The sequence below is a fragment of the Asterias rubens genome, chromosome 4 (assembly GCF_902459465.1).
Source record: "Asterias rubens chromosome 4, eAstRub1.3, whole genome shotgun sequence".
NCBI classification, from domain to species: Eukaryota; Metazoa; Echinodermata; class Asteroidea; order Forcipulatida; family Asteriidae; genus Asterias; species Asterias rubens.
Window position 1 is genome coordinate 2,976,941 of NC_047065.1, and position 25,958 is coordinate 3,002,898.

General features: G+C 37.3%; 1 protein-coding gene across 2 annotated transcripts in view; it reads left to right on the plus strand.

Moving 5' to 3' along the window:
* LOC117289203 (WD repeat-containing protein 89-like) overlaps positions 1–25,958 on the plus strand; it is a 70,871-nt gene that overhangs the window by 22,340 nt on the left and 22,573 nt on the right. For both annotated transcript variants that reach the window (XM_033770213.1, XM_033770214.1), the window contains exons 5-7: positions 1,450–1,534; positions 7,690–7,739; positions 15,860–15,962. In XM_033770213.1, the coding sequence (XP_033626104.1) occupies positions 1,450–1,534; positions 7,690–7,739; positions 15,860–15,962 (238 nt within the window). The remainder of the gene's footprint in view (positions 1–1,449; positions 1,535–7,689; positions 7,740–15,859; positions 15,963–25,958) is intronic.

The following is a 25,958-nucleotide window of genomic DNA, read 5'->3' on the forward strand; positions in this document are numbered from 1 at the left end:
TGCCTCGAAAACGCTGCTCTAAAGTGGTGTTTGGATGGGGGTAGTTGGTGGGATTTGGATGGTTTGTGGGATTGGGGTAGTTGATGGGATTATTGGATAGGTAAAGACACTGGACACTATTGGTAATTGTCATGGACCAGTATTCTCACTTGGTGTATCCCAACCTATGCATACAATAACAAACCTGTGAAAGTTTGGGCTCAATTGGTCGTCGAAGTTGCGAGATAATAATGAAAGAGAAAAACACCCTTGAGTCTTTTACTATTTGAATGAGAAGTTACCTCTTTCTCAAAAACTATGTTACTTCAGAGAGGGAGCCGTTTCTCAAAATGTTTTATAATATGAACAGCTCTCCATTGCTCATTACCAATCAAGTTTGTATGCTAACAATTATTTTAAGTAATTTTAATCACCAATAGTGTCCAGAGTAGCTTTTTCTGCCTTTGAACCGGACAAGTTCTGTTGCATTTTTTTAATTTTTTTGTACGAATCTTTAAGTTAAAAACAAAAAGAAAAAGAAGGAGAAATAAAGGGTTGTAAGTTGAGTTAAAGGGAAGGTACACGTTTGGTAAATGTCAAAGACCAGTGTTCTCACTTGGTGTATCTCAACATATGCATAAAATATTAAGCCCGTGAAAAATTGAGCTCACTTGGTCATCGGATTTGCGAGAAAATGATGTAAGAAAAAACACCCTTGTTGGACGAATTTATGGGCTTTCAGATAGGAATAAAAGACTTCCAGCTGAAAGTCTTTTATTATTTTAGTGAGAAATAACCTCTTTCTCAAAAACTACGTGACTTCAAAGGGAGTCATTTCCCACAATGTTTTATACTACCAACAGCTCCCCAATGCATGTTACCAAGTCAGTTTTTAAGTTAATATTTGGTTTGAGTAATTACCAAACGTGTGCCTTCCCTTTGATACTTGACACAGCTATGGTACAGTGTATGAGTACTGTGCAATCATTATTATCCAGTAGGTTGGATGTATCTGTCCCTGTGTTTGCAATTAAGAGTACTTGTACTTTGTCAATATCTTTATGTAATGACTTTCAACATAACTCTGTTTATGTATGCTGGGGTTATATCTACGTAGACTCTAATGGATCAGACAATCAATATTGGTGAATCGATAGACTAAGATGGGTTAATCATTTACTGGAATCAATGGCGTCTCAGAATCAAGGTAATTGATGCTGATTGTGTAGTATCAAGGCTCATAGTTAACAATGAACTGCAGGCTTGAGGCCAGTGATTTTTGCAATGGGCCAGTAAACTTACTCATTTTTTTCCGCCAAAACATCATGCTTGTTTGTTGTTTATCTTTTCTGATCTTGATTTTCATTTTCCTTTTTTGTTTTGTTTTTACCTTTTAAATGAATTGTAAAAGGAAGACTTGGCCATATTTGACTTGTTTCTTAATCATGATTTTGTTCTTCTCATTTGTAGGTCACAGTGACACTCTGTCCGGAGCAAGGTTTGGAAAACGTAATCCTAACCTCTTATTTACATCGTCCAAGGATGGAACAGTCAGGTAGGTTGACAGAATTGCATGTCTTTCCCTTTATTGAAATCAGGAAATGATGAGGGAATGAAAGAGTGGTACGAGGTATTTTTGTTCGTTTAAATCTAGCAGGGTCATCGCACGACAGTGCAAGGTTTAAAATGATCGTTCCAGATCGAGTCACCACCATTTTATTCCCAATTGTACATTACCCTTTTTGTTAAAGAGCATATAAAGTAGTAGAAATTAAACTAACAGCATTTGTAAGGCGCACTTTTCTATTTACCATTTTTAAGGTTACTGTAGTAGAAGTAAAGTAAAGGTGTTGTCAAATTGTTTTAAGTTTCTGCTGAAAGAGAGTGATGTTGTGCATTTGTCTTAGGTCCTCGGGACGTGAATTCTAGAGTCTTTGTGCTATGTTGGAAAAGGCCCTGTTACCGTAACTGGCGAAGTGAGTTTGAGTTGACAACCAAAGAAGTTTTAAAGAAGATTTTAAACTTGTCTGCAACTTTGCCGTATTCTTTTCTACATTTCATGTAAAATTCATGTTCAGAGAATAGCACACTTTACTTTAAGGCAAAATCTATCATGATTTACTTAGTGTAAGTGTTATAAACTCATCATATTGATTAATCCATGGCCGTCTACGCAAATCTCAAGAATTTATCCTTTTGGTTGTCGTTTGCAAAACCTTCAAGCACAAGCATGCCGCATTCAATTTCCCCCTAAAAGCGCGAAATAAAACACATCGTTGAAATGACCTTTCCGATGGTGAGAATACTGGCGAGGGAGCGGAACAGTGCATCCCGTCTGACACTCCTTCCCTGGCCTGGCCTTTACGATCATTCTCAGGAGATGAACCCTGAGGTTTTTATCCATCGATTCCTTTAGGGGTGCCTTTAGGGCTGACAAGATCCTAACGCCGGTAGAAATGACTGCGTCACCTTGCGAGGTGTTTAGAATGCAGGATGATGGTGGAGCCTTCGATTACAGAAGGAGAATAATTTCCGATGGATTTTATTTAAAGGAACACGTTGCCTTGGATCGGACAAGTTGGTCTATAAAAAGCGTTTGTAACTGTTTGTTAGCAAATGCATATGGTTAGAAAGATGTTTTAAAAGTAGAATACAATGATCCACACAAATTTGCCTCGAAATTGCGCGGTTTTCTTTTTACTGTGCGAACTAACACCGTGTTAGTCGACGAGGTAAAAGGAAAACCGTGCTGACAAATAGTTTTGAATTAATTAATATTTTACATATTAATTAAACCTCTCTTTTTTTATTATTATTGTATCATGAGAGTTTTTCTTTCTGGTTAGAAGAAAGTCTTTGAATTAACTTGTCTAGTCTGCATCCAATAGGCGGGATATTCTTCTTCTTTATCCCCGATGCAAATTTAACATTATATCGTTGCCAAAACATAGGATTCAAACTGCCTCTAGCTACCGGGCAACCATCAGTCTAGTTGGTAAGACACTGCTCTCGAATTGCACGGGTCATGGGTTTCGAATCCCACCCGAGTAACATGCCTGTGATATTTTTTCACAGTACTCGGGAAAGTACTGAGTATACAGTGCTAACACACATCGGTGTATCATGGGTAAAAACCAAAATAAATATTCTTTATCCCCTATGCAAATTTAACATCTATTATATTCTTAGTCTGTTTTCCGATTTGTTTTGCCCTTGGAAAAGAAAATGAAACGTTGTAAACAATAAGGCCTGAAAAGTACCCTACCCTTTGTGTGCATGTAGGTCAGCCCTTATACTGGATGAAATATTCCTACTTTCTTTTTTCAAAGACCAAATATTATGCCTGTAGACAGCTGCTACATGTATATTGCATTAAACCCCCTATTTATGAGCCAATTTTGTTCATGAACCCCCCCCCCCCCCCCCCCTCAGTAGTGAGTTCTTCTTGAGGTATGGATTGCTACATTCCAATTAGACTCATTTATCTTGTTGAGTTATCCATTAGACCTCTGTAGTCAGACAAGCTGGGGACATCGACTGTTACAAAAATTTGCTTAGCATGAAATTTATTCTTTACTAAAAACAGGATTACCAATCAAATTTCCACTTGATTTTCAGGATGAGCAAACAACAGCTGAATGCCAGTAAACAAGCAATATGCAACAAATTAGAATTTGGTTGGTAATCTTGTTTTTATCAAGGAAGAAATTCCATGCTAAGCAAATGTTTGTGCTTACAGGCTTTATGAAATTGGGCCCTGAGCATACAAGGTCTGTATGTTTCCTTTTTGAAAGGGCAAGGGCACCGAAGCATGTTCTCCTTGGTAAAGGGCACCCTAGGAGGAAATTGTAAATTTCTACTCAAGCATTTCAAGGGCCACAAAGCAATGACCAGCGGGCATGGCTAGGCAATCGCCTCCGTTGCCTTTACCAAGGAGAAATTGCGTTGGTGCCCTTTCCCCTTTCAAAAATTAAGCATACAGGTCTGAAGTTGCCTTTAGTATGACTTTCATGATTACTTCTAGTTCCGAAAAAGAAAATAGAAAATCCCCCTTGATTAAAAAGAATCCACTTTGGCCTTTTATTCCCTTCAATGCAAACCATTCTTTATAGAGACATGGTCAGCAGCAAAATCTAACGGCTGCAGCTTCTATTACATAGGATAAGCAGAATGGCGGTTTGGTATAGCAGCCTCATGTTACATGCATCATTGCAAGTCAATATACACAAGAGCCTCATGCTAGGATGCGCATAGGATTTGCTCCAACCCATCTCTTTAAAGGCACTGCCGTCGATATCACCAAACTCTTCCTAACTTAGGATTAATCTTAGAACTTAGGGCGAGTTCAGTTCCATATTCGAAGACGTTAGGACGCATTGATGAACCCAACCTAAGTTAGGCAGGTTACTTTTCCTAACTCGAGATAGGATTAATCCTAACATTTCGCGAAATCTGCTGGACACCTTTGGTAATTGTCAAAGACCAGTCTTCTCACTTGGTGTATCTCAACATGCATAAAATAACGAACCTGTGAAAATTTGAACTCAATTGGTCGTCGAAGTTGCAAGAGAATAATGGAAGAAGAAAAAACACCCTTGTCTCACAAGTTGTGTTGTTTCAGATGCTTGAATTTGAGACCTCAACGGAGGTGTCGAATTCAATTCAAATATTTTAGTGAGAAATTACTCAGAGGGAGCTGTTTCTCACAATGTTTTATACTATCAACAGCTCTCCATTGCTCGTTACCAAGTGAGGTTTTATGCTCACAACTATATTGAGTAATTATTAATAGTGTCCAGTGCCTTTAAGAGTACAGGCTGGGCAGATGGTTTTCCATATGCATGATGACTTTTTAATACTTGGGGTATCATTTTTAATTCCCTTGGATGCAGAGATAAACCACATGTTGTATAAATGTTAATTGACTGTAGAGCGTTAGCGCGGTTAACGTCATTTGAACATTAGTAACACATCCAGTAATCAAACACAGATGTGGTTTCCATTCTTGTACCATGTCCTTCACGGATATGACATCGACATTTAAAATTCATGTCTATCGTCTTCAAAAAGGCATTGGACTTGTTTAGTAATTTTCAAAGACAAGTATTCTCACTTGGTGTATCTTAACTTATGCATAATGATAACAAGCCTGTGAAAATTTTGACTCAATTGGTCGTCGAAGTTGCAAGATAATAATGAAATAAAAAAACACCTGTGTCACACAAATTTGTGTGCTTTCAGGTGCCTGAATAAAAGGCTTCAGGCCTGAACTCGCATTTAGATTTTAATATTTTAGTGAGAAATTACCTCTTTCTCAAAAACTACGGTTAGTTCAGAGGGAGCCATTTCTCACAATGTTTAATACTATCAAAAGTTTTTGTGCTAAAGAGTAATTACCACTAATGTCCGGTGCCTTTAACACCATTTACTGGCATGTGTTATGGTGTGTCTAATTTGAAAGTAGAGAATGCATACGCGTGTATCATTAGTGTAACACTTCAAATAATCAAACACAGATGTGGTTTTAGTCCTTGTTCTTCATGGGTTTGACATTTAAAATTCTTGTCCAACTTTTTAAGAGCATTTGTTATGGAATGCGTTCATGTGCATGCACGAGGTAGCAGTGTTTGGGGTGTATCTGTGAAATGATTTAATGCAATTGTGGCTGGTAACTTTCTCTCACAGTATCTTCCCACACCTTTGTCCAAAGAGTAAATTGAAAAAAAAAAGGAGAAAAAAAACTACATAGGAGCACAAACATTGTTTAAAGATAATGATGGAAAGCTTCCCTTAAAATGTTTCTTGCTGAGGTGTTATAAGTTTTTGAGAAATGAGTAAAAACACTTCCGCAAATATAATTTTCGTCTCACTGACAAAAATTATTTTAGCATGTACAACGAATTTACTCAACTCTCCTGAAAACGTTGCTCTGCGATTTTAACTTTGTTTTCCTTGAAACTTGAAGACTAATGAAGCTGAAACTTCTACAGGTGAATCATACTACATACATCTCCATTCACAGATTCATGTCATGGCCCAAAACTTGATCTGACAGGAGAGTCCCGTAAATTTGCCTCACTGTTGTGTTGTTTTTAGCTCTTCCCGTCTTCTTAGTTGTATTCAAATATTTTTAGTATTTTTATGTATGTTAGTTGCTTAGGTTCGTGACGTTAGGGCGAGGTGCTGGTAACCTCTCACCTCTAGTATTTTTGGGTTTATTATTTTCTATTTAGTTTTGTAGTTGAGAAAATAGAATTAACTGTTGCAAACAACTTACCAACCAAATGGACCGAGAGTATAAATGCAAAAAATAGTTAATGGCCTGACGTTTCGACCCTAGCAGAGTCTTTCTCGAAGGCTAAATGACAACACAACAAACATGAACAGGTAACTAAGTGAAACATAAGCAGTGAAGTGGAAATACATGAATGGGGTTAGAAAGCATACATAAAAAAGCAGGGGGTAAACAATGAATAGGGGGACAAAAAAGGGGGGGTGAAGGGAAGGGACTGGCTTGACCACAAGCAAGAATGTGGAAACACAAAGGACAACATCAAGGGTGGTGAGGTTGGGTAAAAAGTAATTTATTAGTGAATGAGGCTCAGGCTAAAAGGCTATGGGGAAAAAAGGAGACGGCAAAACAAAAGGTTTATTAGTCGCTTCCTTCTTGGATGTTCAGACCATGGGGTTGAATGGTCTGGAGGCGTCTAATCCAGAGTTTCTCCCTACTCAAACGCACAGTCTCTCTAGTTTTGTAGTTCAAATAACTATCTGTTTAAATATAGTTGGCTCCTGGTGGTTTTGTTTAGTTTTAATTTTTATCTTTCTTGTGGTTTTTAAACTGCTGTATCTATATTTAGTGTTGCTTTTTAAAATAAGGCGCTATATAAATACTCTTCTATTATTGTTATCAATGAGTTTTCAAAAATCATTCTTGTGCTGACGATTAGCAGCTCTATGAAAGTTTGGGGTCTCAGACTGTTGGTCTGATTTGAATGATGAAGAATACTCTCTGAGGTTCAACTTTTCAAAGTTACAAAAATCTAGCAGTAGTCGTTCGACTACCTCAACAAACGAACGGATGTTAGACGTTTCCTGAGAAGTTGGGAATGGATTATGGAAAGATCTTGAGAATAAGTACTGTACGAGTGAGTGCTCACTTACTGTGAATAAATTTGTATAGCATTGGATACCTCCCTGGTGTGGAGGAATGCTATGTGTTGCTGCATCTATTAAGGAGATCGATACTATGTGAGTCACGGCTATTTGGTGGTCGGGAAGAGGGATTGGGAACGTTTTTATCAGGGCTGATACTTCATGCAGGCAATGAAGGCGATGTTAAATTAAATTAGGGGACCGCCAATTGGAGGATGTGTTGTTGTTGCCTTCGTTCCCTGATGAGTGATGGGTGTTTTTGTTTTTCAGATGCTTGGGGGGAGGGGAGGGTAAAGTGCTCCTGCGTGCATATTCTGTGAGAGTTCCAATCAATGCGTATGAAACTTGTACACTTAAACTCTGTTACATGTGCGCCTACATGTAAGACGTAACATGATCCCTAGTGTAAAAGGTAGGGTAACAGTTTGACGCAAGTGGTTGTTGTTAGTTAGAAATGAACATTGCAGTGTTGGGTTCATATTGGTCATTTTGATCTAAACACATTTGAGCTTTGAATGTTTACCGTTGCCATGGTTTCATGTTGATTGTTTTCAGATGCTGGGATATGAGAACTAAAAGAACAAGAGCTTCACAGGTGTACACAGGTAGGTTGTTGACTCTAGGTTATAGTGTCAAGGAGTAATGCCTGGTATACAATTTCAATTTCAACATTTATAAGCAAAATGATAAGCACAGAGGATGGAAGGAAAATAGTTAATCTTAATAGTTAAACTAGCAGGGATAAAGCAAATGGCTGATGACATTGAGCTGGACTGATTATAAAAGACAGCTTTATATGCCACGTAATGTGCTTCATTTTTTTTTCATTTTTTATTATTTATTATACATCTAATGAATTTAAGGTGTTACATCGTAATGTCGTTTGTACAAATTCACTTGAATAGTGACTTTTGTGGAAAGTAATTTAATTTGTCTGTAAAATAAAAAGGTGAAAACCTTCAAATTAACACTGTGTGTAAAGCAGATTAACACAATCACAGCTGAAAAGTTACTTGCGGTTTTTTTTTTCTTCACATTTTATTTTCTTCAAAATTTTCCTCTTGGTTCAAGAAATAAAGAATGCATCGGCCTGAAAGAAGAAGAATATATTTGAAGTGGCCCAAATCCTTTACACAGTAAAACTAACTCAAATTGATAGGATTTTTTCTCCCTATAGTCACTGGTTAAACAGGCTTCACCGATTGACAAACACAAAATGTGCACTCATCATCACCTTACAAGTACCATGGCATATAACATCTTGTTATTCAACTTCTTTAGGTTCAAGAAGTTAAGAAGTCAGAAGAAGAACAAAAATCTTTCAAGTGGCCCAAATTCTGTACACTGTGAAACTTACTCAAATTGACAGGATTTTGTCTCCCTATAGTCACTGATTAAACAGGCCTCACCGAATGACAAACACAAAATGTGCACAAGAAGTAAAGAATTCAGAAGAAAGAAAAATCTAGAAAGTGGCCCAAATTCTGTGCACTGTGAAACTTACTCAAATTGACAGGATTTTGTCTCCCTATAGTCACTGATTAAACAGGCCTCACTGATTGACAAACACAAAATGTGCACACATTATCACCCAACTGGTACCAAGCCATAGAAATCATGTTAATCAACTCACGTACTTAGTTTGGTCGCCAGTCTACTGTAAGATGCAACCCTGAAACCTTCAACTCCATCAGCCAAAGCGGAAACAAATTGCATTACTCTCTACGTGTTCAGAAAAGAAAAAATTCAGCTCAATACTTTTCCACAAGAGCTGTGACTCGGATTGATTTTGTGGTGAAAAAATGCCTTGTGCAGTGACCTTACCTTCTGCAAGTGCGCAATCTGAATGTGTTTTTTTCTGATCATGAGGGACTTTTTACGAGTAAATGATAGGGTTTTGTTCCCTAGTGGCAATGAATTAGGAGCTGTGGTTAAGACAGTTATTTGTCACTTTGCATCATTTTTACTGACCTCAGAAAGTGACTCAGAGAATGAGGTTTTTTTTCGTGAGTAACAACTGACTTGGTTTTACAACTATGACAATTGAATCACTTGTGCACTTGTGAAAGAAGTGTTGGACCGGAGAAGAACTGGGGTTGAAATCTTAGGCTGGTTCCTCATAGAACTAATCAATCAATCAATCAATCAATCAAACGTCATTAATAGAGCGCCAAAATCAAAAGTTTATTCTAAGGCGCTGAGGCACAGTTGAATGGTTGGTAAGCCTGCTGGAACAGGTGAGCTTTAAAGATCGCTTTGAATGATGTATTTGAGCTGGCATTTCTAATTTGTACAGGAAGCTTAATTCCACATTTTGGGGCCATATTCGGAGAATGATCTCTCTGCAAAAGTTGAAAAGCAGGTTCTTGGCACAACCAAAAGGGAGTAGGAGGTACACGAACGAAGATTGTTGAGATCTTAATTTGAAAGCTTGTTTATGGTACACTTTATACATCAGGGGTCAATTTCACAAAGAGTTAGGACTTGTCTCATCTCGAGTTAGGATTAATCTTAAGGTCTGCATGCTACAGTGCAGTGTTGGGACTCGTCCTAAGTCATGTAAGTCCTAAGATTAGTCTTAAGTTAGGAAGAGTTATTGTGAAATCGACAGCAGGATCATAACTTTAAAGAACATTCTTTGAAACATACTATAGGAAGCCAATTGTAGGTTGATTAGATGAGGACTGATCATATTTGCGTTTATTTAGAATCAGTCTTGCAGCAGTCTTTTGAACATTATGAAGCCTTCTCTCCCGGTTCTAACACTGTTTCTTCAATTGATTTCATTCCCATGATTTCTACGCTATACCTACTTGTGCTTACTTACTAAGCGCGCTAAGACATTTTCACACAGGGCAATTTTTTTCTGGCAACCACCTGCACTGAATGCTTTCAAGGAACAAGTCAACGGCACGTCAAAAAAACATTCTTCTAGCTCTAAACTCAATATCCCCAGGTAAATACTGGGAAAACGGAAATGTGAATGAATTCATTGCCTGGAACTGGTTGCCTATAGATTGCCTTATGAGACATGGCCTTTACACTATGCAAAGCTAAGTAGTTTGACTTTGAGTAGTTTGCCATGCTTTGAGCATCACTATCTTTGATTCAAAACAGGAAAATGTTTAGGAATTGTCACCATGTTTAAAATTGATGCATTTGGTTATCATGCAAAAACATCATTATCTGTCGTGAGGTCTTTCTTGGTTTTCTTATACATGAAGACTGAAACAAAATTGTTCCTAGAAATGCAAAGAAAAATTCCACCAAATAGAACTCAAAGACAGTAATTACCTTTGAATATGCTTATGTCTATATCATACATGTAGTTATTAGAATAAAGAGGTGTGTATATTTTTTGTCAATATTTAAATTTCTTAAGGCAATTTATATTTGACCTGTTCATAAGAAAGTTGCCAAACTTTGCCTTTGAATTTGTGATCCCTGGGCACAGCACTGGTTATATGGCTTGTGACTGGCACCTCTGAAACAAACAATTGACCAAAAAAGGGAGACTGCCATTATAGGGCTGGATAGCTCAGTTGGTAGAGTGCCAATAAATTAATGTGGAAATTATTGGTTCTGAATCCTGCTCTAGTCAATTTCCCTTCGTTCAAACCCAAAATTGCTTGAATTTTAATGTTTCTTCTAGGAATGATCACCTTTGAAACCAAAAACTAAATGTTAACGACAGAGTTGTAAAAATGGAAGTTCTTTACCGATCGATATCGTATTTACGACAGAGTCTTTTAGAACGAGGAATGACTTCTGCTTGGTTGGAGTTGAATGTGTAATGGGTCTGTACTTATCGTGACCCGTCAGCGTCTGTTTTGTTGTGTTCTGCCAGAGGGAGCCTTCCGTCCAACTCCCTCATTAACTGCCTCCGTCTGATTGATTACTGGTCTGACATTTGAGACTCGACAGCAGATTGTGATTGGTTGCTGCCTGCTCCCTTAAAGGCAGTGGATACCTTCCGTAATTGTCAAAGACCAGTATTCTCACTTGGTGTATCTCAACATGAGCATAAAATAACAAACCTGTAAAAATTTGAACTCAATTGGTCATCGAAGTTGCAAGAGAATAATGGAAGAAAAAGCTTCCTTGTCACACAAGTTGTGTGCTTTCAGATGCTTGAATTCAATTCAAATATTTTAGTGAGAAATTACTTCTTCCTCAAATACAACATTACTTCAGAGCGAGCTGTTTCTAACAATGTTTTATATTATCAACAGTTCTCCACTGCTCGCTACGAAGTAAGTTTTTATGCTAAAAATTATTTTGAGAAAGTACCGATAGTGTCCAGTGCCTTTAACTTTCCCAACCAAACCTCAGCAGTCCACATCGTGAGTTGTGAATACTGTCGTATCTGTACCATGGTAAACTAGATAAAAGATGTACGAGTCAATCATGATTTACCTCTATTGTCATCAGTAGAAAGGCTGTTTTTCCATTGCCATGGTTACTTTTATTAAAACGGCAGACATTTCAAAGTGCTGGCACAGATTTTATAATCAGGAAAAAAATAAAATAATTGTATTTTTAAAATCTTATATATTTTTTCATTGTGCAGACTGGATCAAGCTGTTTTTTTGTTGTTGTTATTGTTAAGAAAAATTTCTCAGAATGTGAAACACATTATTTTGCTCATATTAATCTTGTTCTATCAAACAAGAAGTATGTAAAAAAATAAATAAATAGTATGCTTGCAGGTAATGCCATGTAATAAATCTCATTGGCTTCACAACGCCTCTTCCCACGAAAGAGATTTAAATCTCAGTTGTTCCCTCAAGTATACTATTTATTTATATAGTAATTTCTTATTTTCACACCATGCCAAGCTTAAATCACTACTTTTGTTATCACAGATGTCTTGCCTTTCCGTAACAAGCTTAGATCAAACAAAAGGGTCCTTAATATTGAGGTGGTTAATCCAATTTCAACGGAAATGTTTCATTGCTTATTATAACATTCAAACATTGCAAATAAGTTTGAGCCAAGAAAGAAGAGAAAAAAGCACGTTATTTTATATAACCTGCTGAAATATGTTATATATATTCCAAAATATATACATGAAACGAGAAAAATTATTAAATATTAATCAACCAAAAATAACCAACAGAATTGAATGCACAAAATTCTTTCAGTTTCATGAACAAAAACATTCCTTATTTCCAAATAATTGTATTCCAAATTTGTAAGAATGACCCTAGCAGCCCGTCCTGAGTTGATCTAATTCTAATTATGATTCACCGGAAACATCAAAAAACAGAAATCTTGGATTGTGTCTTTGTGCTTCGGACAAGTTGTTTCAAGAAGAGGAGATTTCCCGAGGGGTTAGTTTGTGTACCTGACAGCACTTATGAGTACATTCCCCTATCCTTGTATAAGACATTCACCTCAGCAGACTGGATATGGCACTCTTATTAGACTTGTCGACAAGTCGTTTATTTGTTGTTCGCTGATAGTCTAGTCGTGGGATAGTGGCTTAAAGGCAGTGGACACTATTGGTTAGTACTCAAAATATTTATTGCCATAAAACCTTTCTTGGTGACGAGTAATGGGGAGAGGTTGATGGTATAAAACATTGTGAGAAATGGCTCCCTCTGAAGTGCCATAGTTTTCAAGAAAGAAGTAATTTTCCACGAATTTGATTTTGAGACCTCGAAATCAACCATCTAAACGCACACAACTTCGTGTTGCAAGGGTTGTTTTTCTTTCATTCATATCTCGCAAGTTTGATGACCGATTGAGCTCAAATTTTCACAGGTTTGTTACTATGCATATGTTGAGAGAGACCAACTGTGAAGGCTAGTCTTTGACAATTACCAATAGTGTCCGCTGCCTTTAATGATTCAGGTCTCCGCGAACGAATACTGCTCTCGCGAGATCACTGCTCTCGCGCGAAGCTGCTGACTGCCGACTACTACTCGATATGAGACTGCACAGCATGAGAGTGTTAGTCTCATGGGGGCCAGCGTCACAGTGTATTTTCAGGGTAGTCAGCAGGGCTAGTGACCCAGCTATCAATTTCACAAAACTCTTCCTAACTTAAGACTAATCTTAGGACTTATAAGATGAGTCCCAACCCTGCACTGTAGCATGCAGACCTTAAGATTAATCCTAAGTAACTCGAGATAAGACGAGTCCTAACTCTTTGTGAAATCGACGGCAGAACTTTTAGTAGCCCTGATGAGATTTTGGTTGCCAAAAAAAACACAATTCGTCGGCGCAAATATTGGTCACCAAAAGTGTTTCATTTTACAATACCATCAGCACAGGTCATTAATGTTTGTGATGTTGATTTACTTGAATTATTTTCCCACTAACCCGCCGGGTTATAAAACTGGAAAAATGAGTAGCCCGGCTGTAAATGTGGTAGTCTGGGGCTAGTGGCAGTTTGACCCCTGCAGTCTTGCGAGAATACCGTGGGGGTATTGCGGAGAGAGTTGGGAAAGCTATCACCACCACAGACATTTTTAACGACTTGTTTACAAGTTTATGCCACTCGACGGTCCTTCTATAAACTCTATGTAGCTGACGGATGAGAGTGCTTAGTGAGAATGATCATACCTGCGTCGTATTATTAGAAAGAGCAAGAAGCGTGATAGAGCGGAGATTCTAAGAGGTGAAGCCTTCTTCTTGGTTAAGTGTGATGCTGATAAATGGAATCTTAATTAAGATCTGACATTGCACACAGTGGTGATGAATAATTCAGGTTTTTTGTTATTCAAATGTTCTGCTTATGTTATAAGTTTTTTGTGTCTCCAATCACGATGTTGTTTAGGGTGGGAATGTGAGGATGTGACCTGAGGTGTTTTATTCTGGCCAATGTCCTCTATTTGTTGTACTTAACTGTCTAAAATATTGATGTTGTCTGAAGTCCTTTTTTTCACTGTCCTGTTTTGGAGCTTTAAAGGCAGTGGACACAATTGGTAATTACTCAAAATAATTATTAGCATTAAACCTCACTTGGTAAAGAGTAATGGGGAAAGGTTGGCAGTATAAAACATTGTGAAAAACGGCTCCCTCTGAAGTGGAGTAGTTTTCGAGATAGAAGTAGTTTTCCACAAATTTGATTTCGAGACCTCAAGCTTGAGGTCTCGAAGTCAACCATCTAAACACACACAACTTTGTGTGACTAGGGTGTTTTCTTCTTTCATTATTATCTCGCAACTTTGATGACCGATTGAGCTCAAATTTTCACAGGTTAGTTATTTTATGCATATGTTGAGATACACTAACTGTGAAGGCTAGTCTTTGACAATTACCAATAGTGTCCACTGCCTTTAAAGGCATTTGACCCTTTCGGTTCACAGATTTACAAATAACTTACATAGTTTACAGAAGGCAATGGTGAAAGACTTCTCTTGAAATATTATTCCATGAAATGCTTTACTTTTTGAGAAAACAGCAAAACAATATAAATTCGCGTTAACGTGAATTACGGATTTATTGTAAACACATGTCATGACACGGTGAAACGCGCGGAAACAAGGGTGGGTTTTTCCGTTGTTTTCTCCCGACTCCGATGACCGATTGAGCCTAAATTTTCACAGGTTTGTTATTTGATATAGAAGTTGTGGTACACAAAGTGTGGGCCTTGGACAACACTGTTTACCGAAAGGGTCCAATGGCTTTAAACAATCAATCAGTAATAATAACCGAATTTATAAAGCGCCTGTTCCAAAGGATGCAAAGCGCTAGGAATAAAGCAACCAAAAACCCAAGAGAATAAAGACTAGTATTAAGCAAAAATACAAAAATCAATCAAAACATTTATTTCCATACAAATATATACAAATATAAACAATTGTAGACATGTAAATTTTAAATTTGTTTTAATTATGTTCTTTGGAAAAGATGATTGCTTGGAGATTATGTACTAATGTTTCTTTGGTCCCGATACGGTGGTAGATTCACAGAAAAATTAAATACTCCTTATAAGAGATTCTGAATTAAAAATGCAAAAAATAATTAATGGCTAGGATCGAAACCTCAGGGCCTTATGTATTGTTTGCAGTTATATACCATAATAGGTAATTTAGGTTGGTAAGCAGTTTGCAATAGCTAAACTTTTTTCTCATATTCTGAATAAGAGTATTGACTTGAGTTGAACCTGACTCAACCTTTTTTTATGATTCTCTAAAGACTTCAGGGGTCGATTTCACAAAGAGTTCTAGGACTCGTCTTATCTCGAGTTAGGACTAGTAATTCGTCCTAACTTCAGATTAATCTTAAAGTCTGCATGCTACATTGTAGGGTTGGGACTCGTCCTAAGTCCTAAGATTAGTCTTAAGTTAGGAAGAGTTTTGTGAAATCGACTGGCTGTTACAGTAATGGGGAAAAAGACTCGTATCCAAACCAAAATAAATGTCCAATGACTGAAAATGAATGAAAGAGCCTCGTGGCTTGACTCTGCTCGTACATAGAATATACTTATTACCTTTTCTCAGTAAGAATAACTGAGTCTGACAATCGTATGGAAACAAATTGGCTCAAGCTGTTTCCAAGATCATGAATGAAGAGGTAAAGAATATAATAAAGGTTAAAATGGCAGGATGGCTTAATATATAACTAGTATTTAAGATGGATAAACGTGTCAGTAGGCTTCGTTAGATGTTCACATGTGTAACAGCAATAATACAAATATAAAAGAGTGAGGGCGTGTTAAAAGTGCAACAAATATAGAATCTAACATATTTTTCTCTTGTGTTTTTCAATCTAGGTATTGAAGGTAACATGTTTACAAGTTTTGACGTCAGTTGCAACGATTCGATTCTATGTGCTGGGACTCAAGCCCAGGGAGACGATGCTTACTTAATATTCTGGTGAGTTCTTATTTTATCATACTAAAGGCACTGCATAGAGCTGCTAAGCACACAAATTTGCTTAGCATGAAATTTTGGCCTTGATAAAAACAGGATTTCCTAACAGTTTTTCACGTGATTTTCAGGATATAAGCAAACAACAGCTGAAAACCAGTAAAAAGCAATATGCAACAAATTTTGGTTGGTAATCCTGTTTTAACCAAGGAAGAAACTTTTGTGCTTAGCAGCTCTATGAAATTGGGCCCAGTATTCTCACTCGGTGTATCCCAAATATGCATATAATAACAAACCTGTGACAATTGGGACTATATTGGTCATCGTAATTGCAAGAGAATAATGAAAGAAAAACACTCTTGTGTGCTTTCAAAAAAAAAAGGCTTCAGGTCTAAAGTCTTTTAATATTTTGAATGAGAAATAACCTCTTTCTCAAAAACTACCTTACTTCAAAAAGGGAGTCGTTTCTCACAATGTTCTATACTATCAACAGCTCTCCATTGCTCGTTACCAAGTACATTTTTATGCTAACAATTATTTTGAGTAATTACCAAAAGTGTTCAGTGCCTTAAAGCACTTTAATTGGTGCTGTACAAATTATCTTTAGGCAGTTGAAGGTGAAAATATTCGATTTTTTAGGATTTTGATTCAGTGTGCCCGACACTCTAATGTCAACTGCGTGATATCTGTACCTGAAGCAGTTAAAAATACTCTTTGTATTTAGTTTTGATTAATGTTGAACTTTTCTTTCAGTTCATTTATTACATTTAAAAAATACTTTGCCTCAAACTGTTTTGTTTTGGTTTTATTTTTGTTTGTGTTATTTTTATTTGTTTGTGGGGTGCAAGGATGTTTATTTCTAGTCAGTCAGTCGGATGTCATGCTAAGACGCTAACGCCTTGTGTTCAAAGGCACTGGACACTATTGGTTATTACTCAAAATAATTGTTAGCATAAAAAACATACTTGGTAGCGACGAGCAATGAAGAACTGTTGATAATATAAAAACATTGTGAGAAACGGCTCTCTCCGAAGTAACATAGGTTTTTTTTTGAGAGAAGTTTATTCTTGCTCAAATAATAAAAGACTTCTGCTGAAGACTTTTGATGGCATTGGGTTAGATACACTGCGCAATAATTCCTTGGGCTGCAATTAGTATACCCCTTAATTGACATGCAGCGCAGCATCGTGTGGAGAGACCTCGCTGCTCGATGGTGAAAGTCAAGTTCTGTTTGTCAAGTAGTCGTCGGTGTTTTCCTGGAGACCTAATGACGACACATCACCGCCCGCCATTAAGCAGCACGGCCCGCCATTAGCAGCACCTTGGGGCTTATATATAGCTTAGACCCCTGTTAGGATGGAAGCATCGGCGGTGTGGTTTTCACCGTTTTTAACCAGAATTCCTTTCTTTCTTTTTAATCATCATTAATAACCTCATTAATGGTCTGATGTGATTTCTTATTATGTTTGGGTTGGGTTCGGGATGCTATTTAAAGAGTAAATGTTCCAAACACTCTCCACTGGGTGCCAGTGTTCTAACTTTTTTAGTTATCAGTAACCACCTTGTTGATGTCCGATGTGATTTCGTCCTCTGTTTGGGATGGGTTCTGAGACTCGGGATTCTATTTATAGTTTAAATATCCCTAGCACTCTCCACTGGGTGCCAGGTGCCCCTTGTTGGGTATGTAACTTTTAATCATCATTAACAACTCTCGCTAACGGTCTGATAAGATTTCTTATTATGTTTGGGATTTGGGTCCGAGACTCTGGCTGCTTGTTATAGAGTAACTATCCCCAGCACTCTCCACTGAGTACTTGCCCCCTCGTTGGGCAGGTAACTTTTTAATCATCATTAACAACCTTGTTAACATCTGATGTGATTTCTTATTCTCTTTGGGATGGGTTATGAGACTCGGGATGCTATTTATAGAGTAAATATCCCCCAACGCTCTCCGATGGGCGCCAGGAGGTGATAGAAGTAACACATACTTAAATGTGTCTTGTTTTTGTAATAAGACTCCAGACACGACGATGTGATGTGAATAGTCTGTCATCTAAAAAGACATATTTTTGTTGTGACGTTCTCCCTATTGAAAATTTTACTCGGAAACGATTTGTTGTTTTACATAAGTAGACAACATTGGTGTTGGACGGGTGTGTAGAAATCCCAGATGCAAATTATCACATGTTTTCCAATAAATAATTCATTTATGAACGAGTTTCTTGTTCAACACTGAAAAAACTTTTGTTTTGGTGAATAATGTCACAAATACAACAATCGAGGGCTAAATGACAACACAATAAACATGAACAGGTAACTATTAGTGTAACATAAGCAGTCAAGTGGAAATACATGAACAGAGAGAGAGAGAGAGAGAGAGAGGGGCAGAAAACACACAGAAAGAAAGCAAAATATCCTGACACTTGTCTACATTGTTCATTTTGCATTGGGTCCCCAAGGCAAAGATTGAAATGACTTTGTGAATTCTCATCAAACAAGATTTAAATAGTGAATTTATTTATATATAAATGGTTTGCGGTAACACCATGTATCTACTTGCCGGGTAGATTATGTTCTTTAGAGAACTCTCGGTGTCTTGCTTTATGTTCAACTGCCGCAAACAGATTTTTGGAATTTGAGAGATGAAAAGAACTGTCCTGCTTATTAACTACTACCTTGGCGGAAAGTAGAAAAACAGCCGAGACTACTGCTTTATTTATTTCTTTTCTAGAGGCAACTTTTTATCGTGTTGTTGTTCATGTATAATGCATAGCTTGAAGGTTCGGGCGAAGGCTGCTTGTTTGATTGTCCTCACAGAATTTTCCGGATGCAATGTTGTCTGCTTCATTACCATTCTATTGTCTGACGATGTCACTAGTCTGCGGGTCATATTATGTCTCGACTTGTTTCAGTTGCCCATGGCAACTGGCTGTATCCATGTATATCCTTGCAAATAGTTTTGTTATACAAGAATTAACGGAGGCTACACTTAAAAAGTTGAGAAAACATGGCCTATAGTTATAACTTTTGCCTATATAACAACAGAATTCACTTATGTAATTTTGGTGAATTTGACAGCTTATAGGCCTACTCAAGTTTATTTTAAAGTTTACTTTGAAGTGATATCAGGTTCATCTTCCTGCAAATGCGAAGCAAATTTTGACATCACAGCCGTGTTTTCGTTGAGAATGTATTCAGCAGGAGTTGAGCACATTTCAACTGATGCAAATTATTTGTTGCGATTATTATGTGTCGTCAAAATCAAAGTTACAAACTAGGCTTTGTGCTGTTCAGAAGGTCTGTGTATGTCTCTTTTCAGTGAAGTTTGACATGGTTTAATTTGTTCAATCAATCATGTCCCGCCCGCAGGTGGGGGATACAAGAACATTTTAATAAGCAGGACATTTATAAAAGCGCCTTTAACCAGAGGGCACAAAGCGCTAGTAAAGGAAAACAAGAGCAAGCCTCAAAGTATGGGGGAGGGGCAGACTGGATAAACCAAGATTACATATGACCAGAAAAAAAGGGAGATGTCTTGAGGGACTTTTTTAAATTTTCTCATCAGGATTACACCCGTCTTGAGGTTATAGATGCTTAAAACTTGTCCTGCCTGAATAAATGTTACCAAAGTGAGGTTAGAGGGTAAAAATAGTCTGATACCATATTGGTCAAATGAAAATCAGTACTAATTGTTACTGAAACACACAAGGAACCATACCAAAACGAGCCAATGTCAAAATGAATGTCAATATATAGTATTACTTTTGGTTTTTACCCTTACATCATTGTGTAATAGCACTGTATACTCAGTATTTTCCTGAGTTCTTTGAACAAACCACAGGCATACATTGTGTATTACTTGTGTGGGATTCAAACCCACAACCTGTCCAATTCTAGAGCAGTGTCTTACCAACCGGCAGTTTGAATCCTTTGGCAGCGGTTACCGCACAATTTAAGAGATACGTGGGGATGCAAATTTTAACATCTCTTATATACACAGTCCTTTAACTTTTATTTTACCGAGGTCCAAGTCCGCAATGCGTTAGAGCGTATGACATGATCCAAAATGCGTGTGATCCGGGCGTAATGCGTGACACACTCGGGTATGACGTGAAGCTCAAGACACCAAAGCGTAATACAACGAGTCAAGTCATCCATGTCTAATCAAATCCCATTGCCTTGATCTTATTCTTCTGTTTTTCTGTCCCTGCAAACAACGGCTCCACTGTCACGTTTTGAACGAGGAATTCTTCCTTGTACAGACCCAGATCCGTCTGACCTTGCTCTAGACATGTATGCTCTATGGTATTTATTTGAAAGACAAATACACCTTTTATGTGTACAGCTCACGCAAACCTGAGTCCATAGTTTGCGGTTGTTTTGTTTTCTTTTTTTTTCTTTTTCTTTTTTTTTCTTCAGAAAAGTTAAATTTGCTGTGTCATAGAAACAGGTAAGGATGTTGTGTGCTTGAGATGCCTAAAAAGGCTACAAGCCTGAAGTCTTTTATTGATTAGATTCAAATGTTTGAGTGAGAAATTACCTCTTTCTCAAAAACTGTGTTACTCTAGAGAGAGCTGTTTCTTACAATGTTATATTCTATTAACAGCTCTCCATTGCTCGATACCAAGCAAGTTTTTATGCTGATAATTATTTTGAGTAATTACCAATTGTGTCCAGTGCCTTTAAGTGTAACCCCTCAAACCTACTTGGAGCTTTTTAAGAAGCTCCGTTTCCTTCCTTTGACGTCATCTTCCTCCTCATCGCACTATCCCGATCTTGTCTCGTCTCTTCTCTGGGACTGAAGATAAAACAATTCTCTTTCCATTCATGATGCCACTCAAGGTAATCCTACCATTGCTGTAATCTACCTTGTAACGCAACACTTTAAAGGCAAGTGGACACTATTGGTAATTACTCAAAATAATTGTTAGCAAAAATCTCTTCTTGGTAACGAGGAATGGGGAGCTGTTGATAGTATAAAACATTATGAGAAACGGCTCCCTCTGAAGTAAGGTAGTTTTTGAGAAAGAAGTATTTATCAGTGAAATATGTGTTTGAATTGATTTTGAGACCACGGCTGAGATCTTGAATTCAAGCATCTGAAAGCACACAACTTGTGCGACATCGGTGTTTTTTCTTTCATTATTCTTTTGCAACTTCGATGACTAATTGAGTAAAATTTTACAGGTTTGTTTGTTGAGATACAACAAGTGAGAATACTAGGCCCAATTTTATGGCTCTGCTTACTGTCGAATTCTGTACGTACAATCACCATTCTCGCTTACTTGCGAGCACCGAATTTCTGCACTAGCTGTGTAAGCGTAGAATGCTTATTGATGTGGAGTACGCACACGCAGAAGCCAATATTCCCTGATTACTCGTGAAATAGGTAAATGCAGATTTCATAAAATTGGGCCCTGGTCTTTGACAATTACCAAGCGTGTGGGGTGCCTTTAAGAGGAAACCCAGAATGCACTTGGAGAGCCATTTTGCGATCCAAGAATTCATTAGAGGCAGAGAAAGTAGACCAAGCTATGTAGTGAGTGCTGGATAGCATCTCAATTGTGTTATTTGAGTAGCTAAGTGGCTCTGGAAGAACCAGACAATGTAGAGTTTCCGTGGTGCATGGTATTAAGGTCCACTTCATGGTCATTTTGAGAAATAAATTGGGCACTTTGAGGGCGGTTTTGGGTTACGCACTCGTGGTGTTCTTATCCTTAGTCGATATTGAAATAGAATTTGTGGAACTTTATCATGTTTCTAGTCCAACATCAACAGTGTACAGATTACATCTTTAAAATGTCTCCATTCTTTTCAGGTTTTATTGATATTGTGTACGTGGAAATATATTTCTTCTATCGCTTGGATTTAATTTATGAAGACAGATCAAGAAACATTTCACTACTATAGATTTTGAAAATACTTGTGCCTTGAAGCTAAGTTTTTATAGCTTGTAATATCAAAGTATTCTTGTGGCCCTACCATTGTATTGATTGGCCTGTGTCTGTATACTGTTTTTACCCACTGTCTAAATGGTGTAATCAACCACAGAGTAAGGCCAAATAAATAAAAATACCAGTTGATCGGCCCGCCCGCATCCTTTTTGGGGGCCGCATCCTTTTTTTTCACTATTTACTATTTTTTTTTTTTTTATTTATTTATTTTTTTTTTTTTTTTTTTTTTTTTTTTTTTTTATATTTATCTTTTCAAAAGGACTGGTCTAGGAGCTTTTCCCGCATCTAACCTCACGCTCTTGAACACTTGTAACCGTCTGTTTCATAAAACAATATTAGTGAATGCCTACCAGCAAATCTTTTTAGTGTTATCTGACCCTGTTAGTGTTAGTGTTAACACAGGTCCTCATGCAACTAATAGGTATAAATAAGTTTGCGGTTGATTCAGACTAAAGAATTGGTGGCCTGTTTGATTTGAAATACTTAGCGGCCATCTTGAAAAAAACTAGTAAATAGTAAATAGTAAGGCCCTCATCCTCCTCTTTTTTGAAAAATCCGGACGATCAACTGGAATTTTTTGTTATTTGGCCTAAGCGACCCTAGCTACTTAGCAAGTCAAGACGGCCATCAAGTTGATTAAAGACAAGACAAGACAAGACCAACAAGACAAGACAAGACTGTTTAAATCTAAACCTTGTCTAGTCTTACATAGTCAACATTCCACCTCCACATTGTACAAGAATTGTCAAAACTAGGACTGTTACAACAATGAAATTGATACATCGTTCCTACTCAAGAACGCATAGATTCTCCTCGATAGCAACAACCAAATTCTGTGTTCTGCACGTTTTTTTTTTCCCATGACAACCCAGTGTTGTATAATTGGTGAACACAATGAAATGAATTACTTGTAACTTTGCTTTTGAAAGTACGTGGTAACTGGATACGTGGTGGATTGAGACGCCATCATTATTAGAGATGTGTGTGGGCGTATTCAAGCTAATCAAAAGAACTTTCTCGAACCGGATAGAAGCACTCTACATACTCATAAATCTATATTCTGCAACAGTCTCATGTTACTTTTGTCTCCACTTCTGTGAAGGTTTTTATTTTTATCTTTGTGAAGGAGTGATATTTAAAAAAACGGACGCGGATTGTTAAACTGATATTAATGTGGAGTGAATGATATATGTAGTGATTTGCGTTTTGCTAATGTACAGGTGTAGTCATGACTGAGACTGTTTTAAAATGTCACACATCGGAATGATGATGATGATGTTGTAGAGATTTATGAAAAAACTATGAGTAATAGTAAACCACATATTAAAGGAACACGTTGCCTTGGATCGGTCGAGTTGGTCTTTGAAAAGCGTTTGTAACCGTTTGTTATAAAATGCATATGATTCGAAAGATTTTTAAAAGTAGAATATAATGATCCACACAAGTATTACTCGAAATTGGGAGGTTTTCCTTTTGTCTTGTCGACCAACGCGGTCGGCCATTTATGGGAGTCAAATTTTTGAAGACGATCAGAGTACAGTGTTTTGATAAAAATGTTGGGTTGTTGCGCAACCAGTTCTTTTGAGATCTACCAAGAGAGATTTCATGTTTTGCAGAGCTTACTAAATTGTATCTCCACCATGTAGAGTATCATATCATACAAACCCACTTTAACAAGAAGTTTTCTCTTCAAATGACGAAAACGAAAGAGAGAATTGATTTTCCTGGAGCAGTCGTGCCATTTCGAGCAAAGTATCAAACGGTTTGCCCAAGAAGAAGTTTCAGCAACCTCTCCTGATACCCTCAAGGAAGATGTGTCGTGTCGTGTCTGGTAGCATTGTATGAAACACAATGAATGTATACCCAGCAGCACTCCAACATGAACCCACCAAAAAACCTCATGATGAGAAAAACGTGCCTTGAGCGTCGTCACTCATAACAAAGTGCAGTGAATCTTTCCTGACCGAAGCTTTGGATATTTTTAGGCGATATAGTTTTTTTTTTTTGAAAGTGGAGGGGATGTGAAATGATACATGAGTCTATGGTTGCAGATGGAACAGCTGGGGCTGAAGTATGGAACTTAATTCAGTTGTTGATTCCGCAGGTTGTTTTGGAATTCTGTTACTCCTGTTTGAATCGCCTCAGGGAGGCCATGTTACAATCTGAATTTTTTTTTATTTTTTTTTTTATTATATTATATACTTTCCTGTATGTTTTTCTGTGGAAATATTGCAGGCATTGGTTCTTGTGGCGTTTGTCATTGAATTTTGTTTTCTTCCAACTGTTACTCCTGTTTGAATCCCCTCAGGGAGGTCATGTTACAATCTGAACATTGGGGGGTTTATTTTTTTATTTTTTAAAAACTTTCCTGGATGTTTTTCTATGGAAATATTGCAGGGGTTGGTTCTTGTAGCGTTTGTCGTTGAATTGTTGTGACAACTAGATTCAAGGCTGTTTTAGTCACAAAAAAATGCAGAGTATGATGATATTTTGTAGGGATGTGATTTTTCCGCTTTTAACTGTTTTGTTATCTGTTATTTTAACACCCCCCTCCTAAATGCCTGAAGATAATATGCAGAGTAGGCCATTTAAAGGAACGTTAAAGAATTGGTAAGAAACAAAAATCGTGAAGATTACAGATTTACGTTAAAATTTACATTAAAACTTACACGGTCTGATGATCATCATTAGTAGAAAACATCCCTTGAAATATTTCTGTCTGAAATGTCATATTTGATGCAAAGTAAATAATCAAATTTTGTGTTTGTAGTTTTCTCGCTCAGGGAGCGTTTTATTAATTTTTATTTTGGCAACTTGTAATCGGTTTTTCACAAGTGGTGGGTTACATAAAGTGCTCACACTGTCAGCCAGGTGTTTTGCTCGCAAAACCAATTCTGTAATGTTCCTTTAAAGCCATTATACACTTTCGGTTCAGAAAAAAAAAAAAAATTCACAGATTTACAAATAATTTACATGGTTTAAAGAAGGTAATGGTGAAAGACTTCTCTTGAAATATTGTTCAATGAAATGCTTTACTTTTTGAGAAAACATCAAAACAATATTAATTCTCGCTACGAGAATTACGGATTTATTTTAAACACATGTCATGACACGGCGAAACGCGCGGAAACAAGAGTGGGTTTTCCCGTTATTTTCTGACGACTCCGATGACCGATTGAGCCTAGATTTTCACAGGTTTGTTACTTTATATATAAGTTGTGATACACTAAGTGTGGGACTTGGACAATACTGTTTACCGAAAGTGTATAATGGCTTTAAAATCAAGAAAAATATATGTAAGCAGGCTTTGTGCTTGCGCTCACAGCTCTGGTTTTTTTTCAACAGTCTCTCAATGACATCCCTGATTGTGAGTAAAAGCAAAGTGTAATTGGAAAAAATCTTGAAAACTTTTTAAAATATTTTTTATGAAAGGAAAGGAAGGGACACACGCTCGGGCAATTACACGTTAAAAGTTTACAAAAACTAAATGCATCGTAGAGAAACCTAGAAGGTTCACAACGCCTTCCTGAATTCAAAGGGGAAAAAAAGTTGTTTTTCCCCAAGAGATTGTGCAGTGTTTCAGCAGGCATTCCCGTGGCAATGATATACCGACTTGTTGTTGATGTTGCAGTCCATTACCCAACAGAGCCATGGGCCATTCTATTGTCCTCTGTGGTGTCATCTATTCCCGATAGCATCTCTTTAAAGGCACTGGACACCTTTGGTATTTGTCCAAAAACCAGTACTCTCACTTGGTGTGTCCCAACATATGCATGAAATAACAAATCTGTGAAAATTTGGACTCAATTGGTCATCAAAGTTACAAGAGAATAATGAAAGAAAAAAACACCTTTGTTAAACAAATTTGTATGCTTTCAGATGCCTTATAAAGGGGAGTGAGGAAATAACCTCATTCTCAAAAACTACATTGTTTCAGAGGGAGCCGTTTCTCACAATGAATTATACTATCAACGGCTCTCCATTACTTGTTACCAATGGTGTCCTGTACCTTTAAACCAAATAACAGACTTGAAGGGAAAACTCTTCC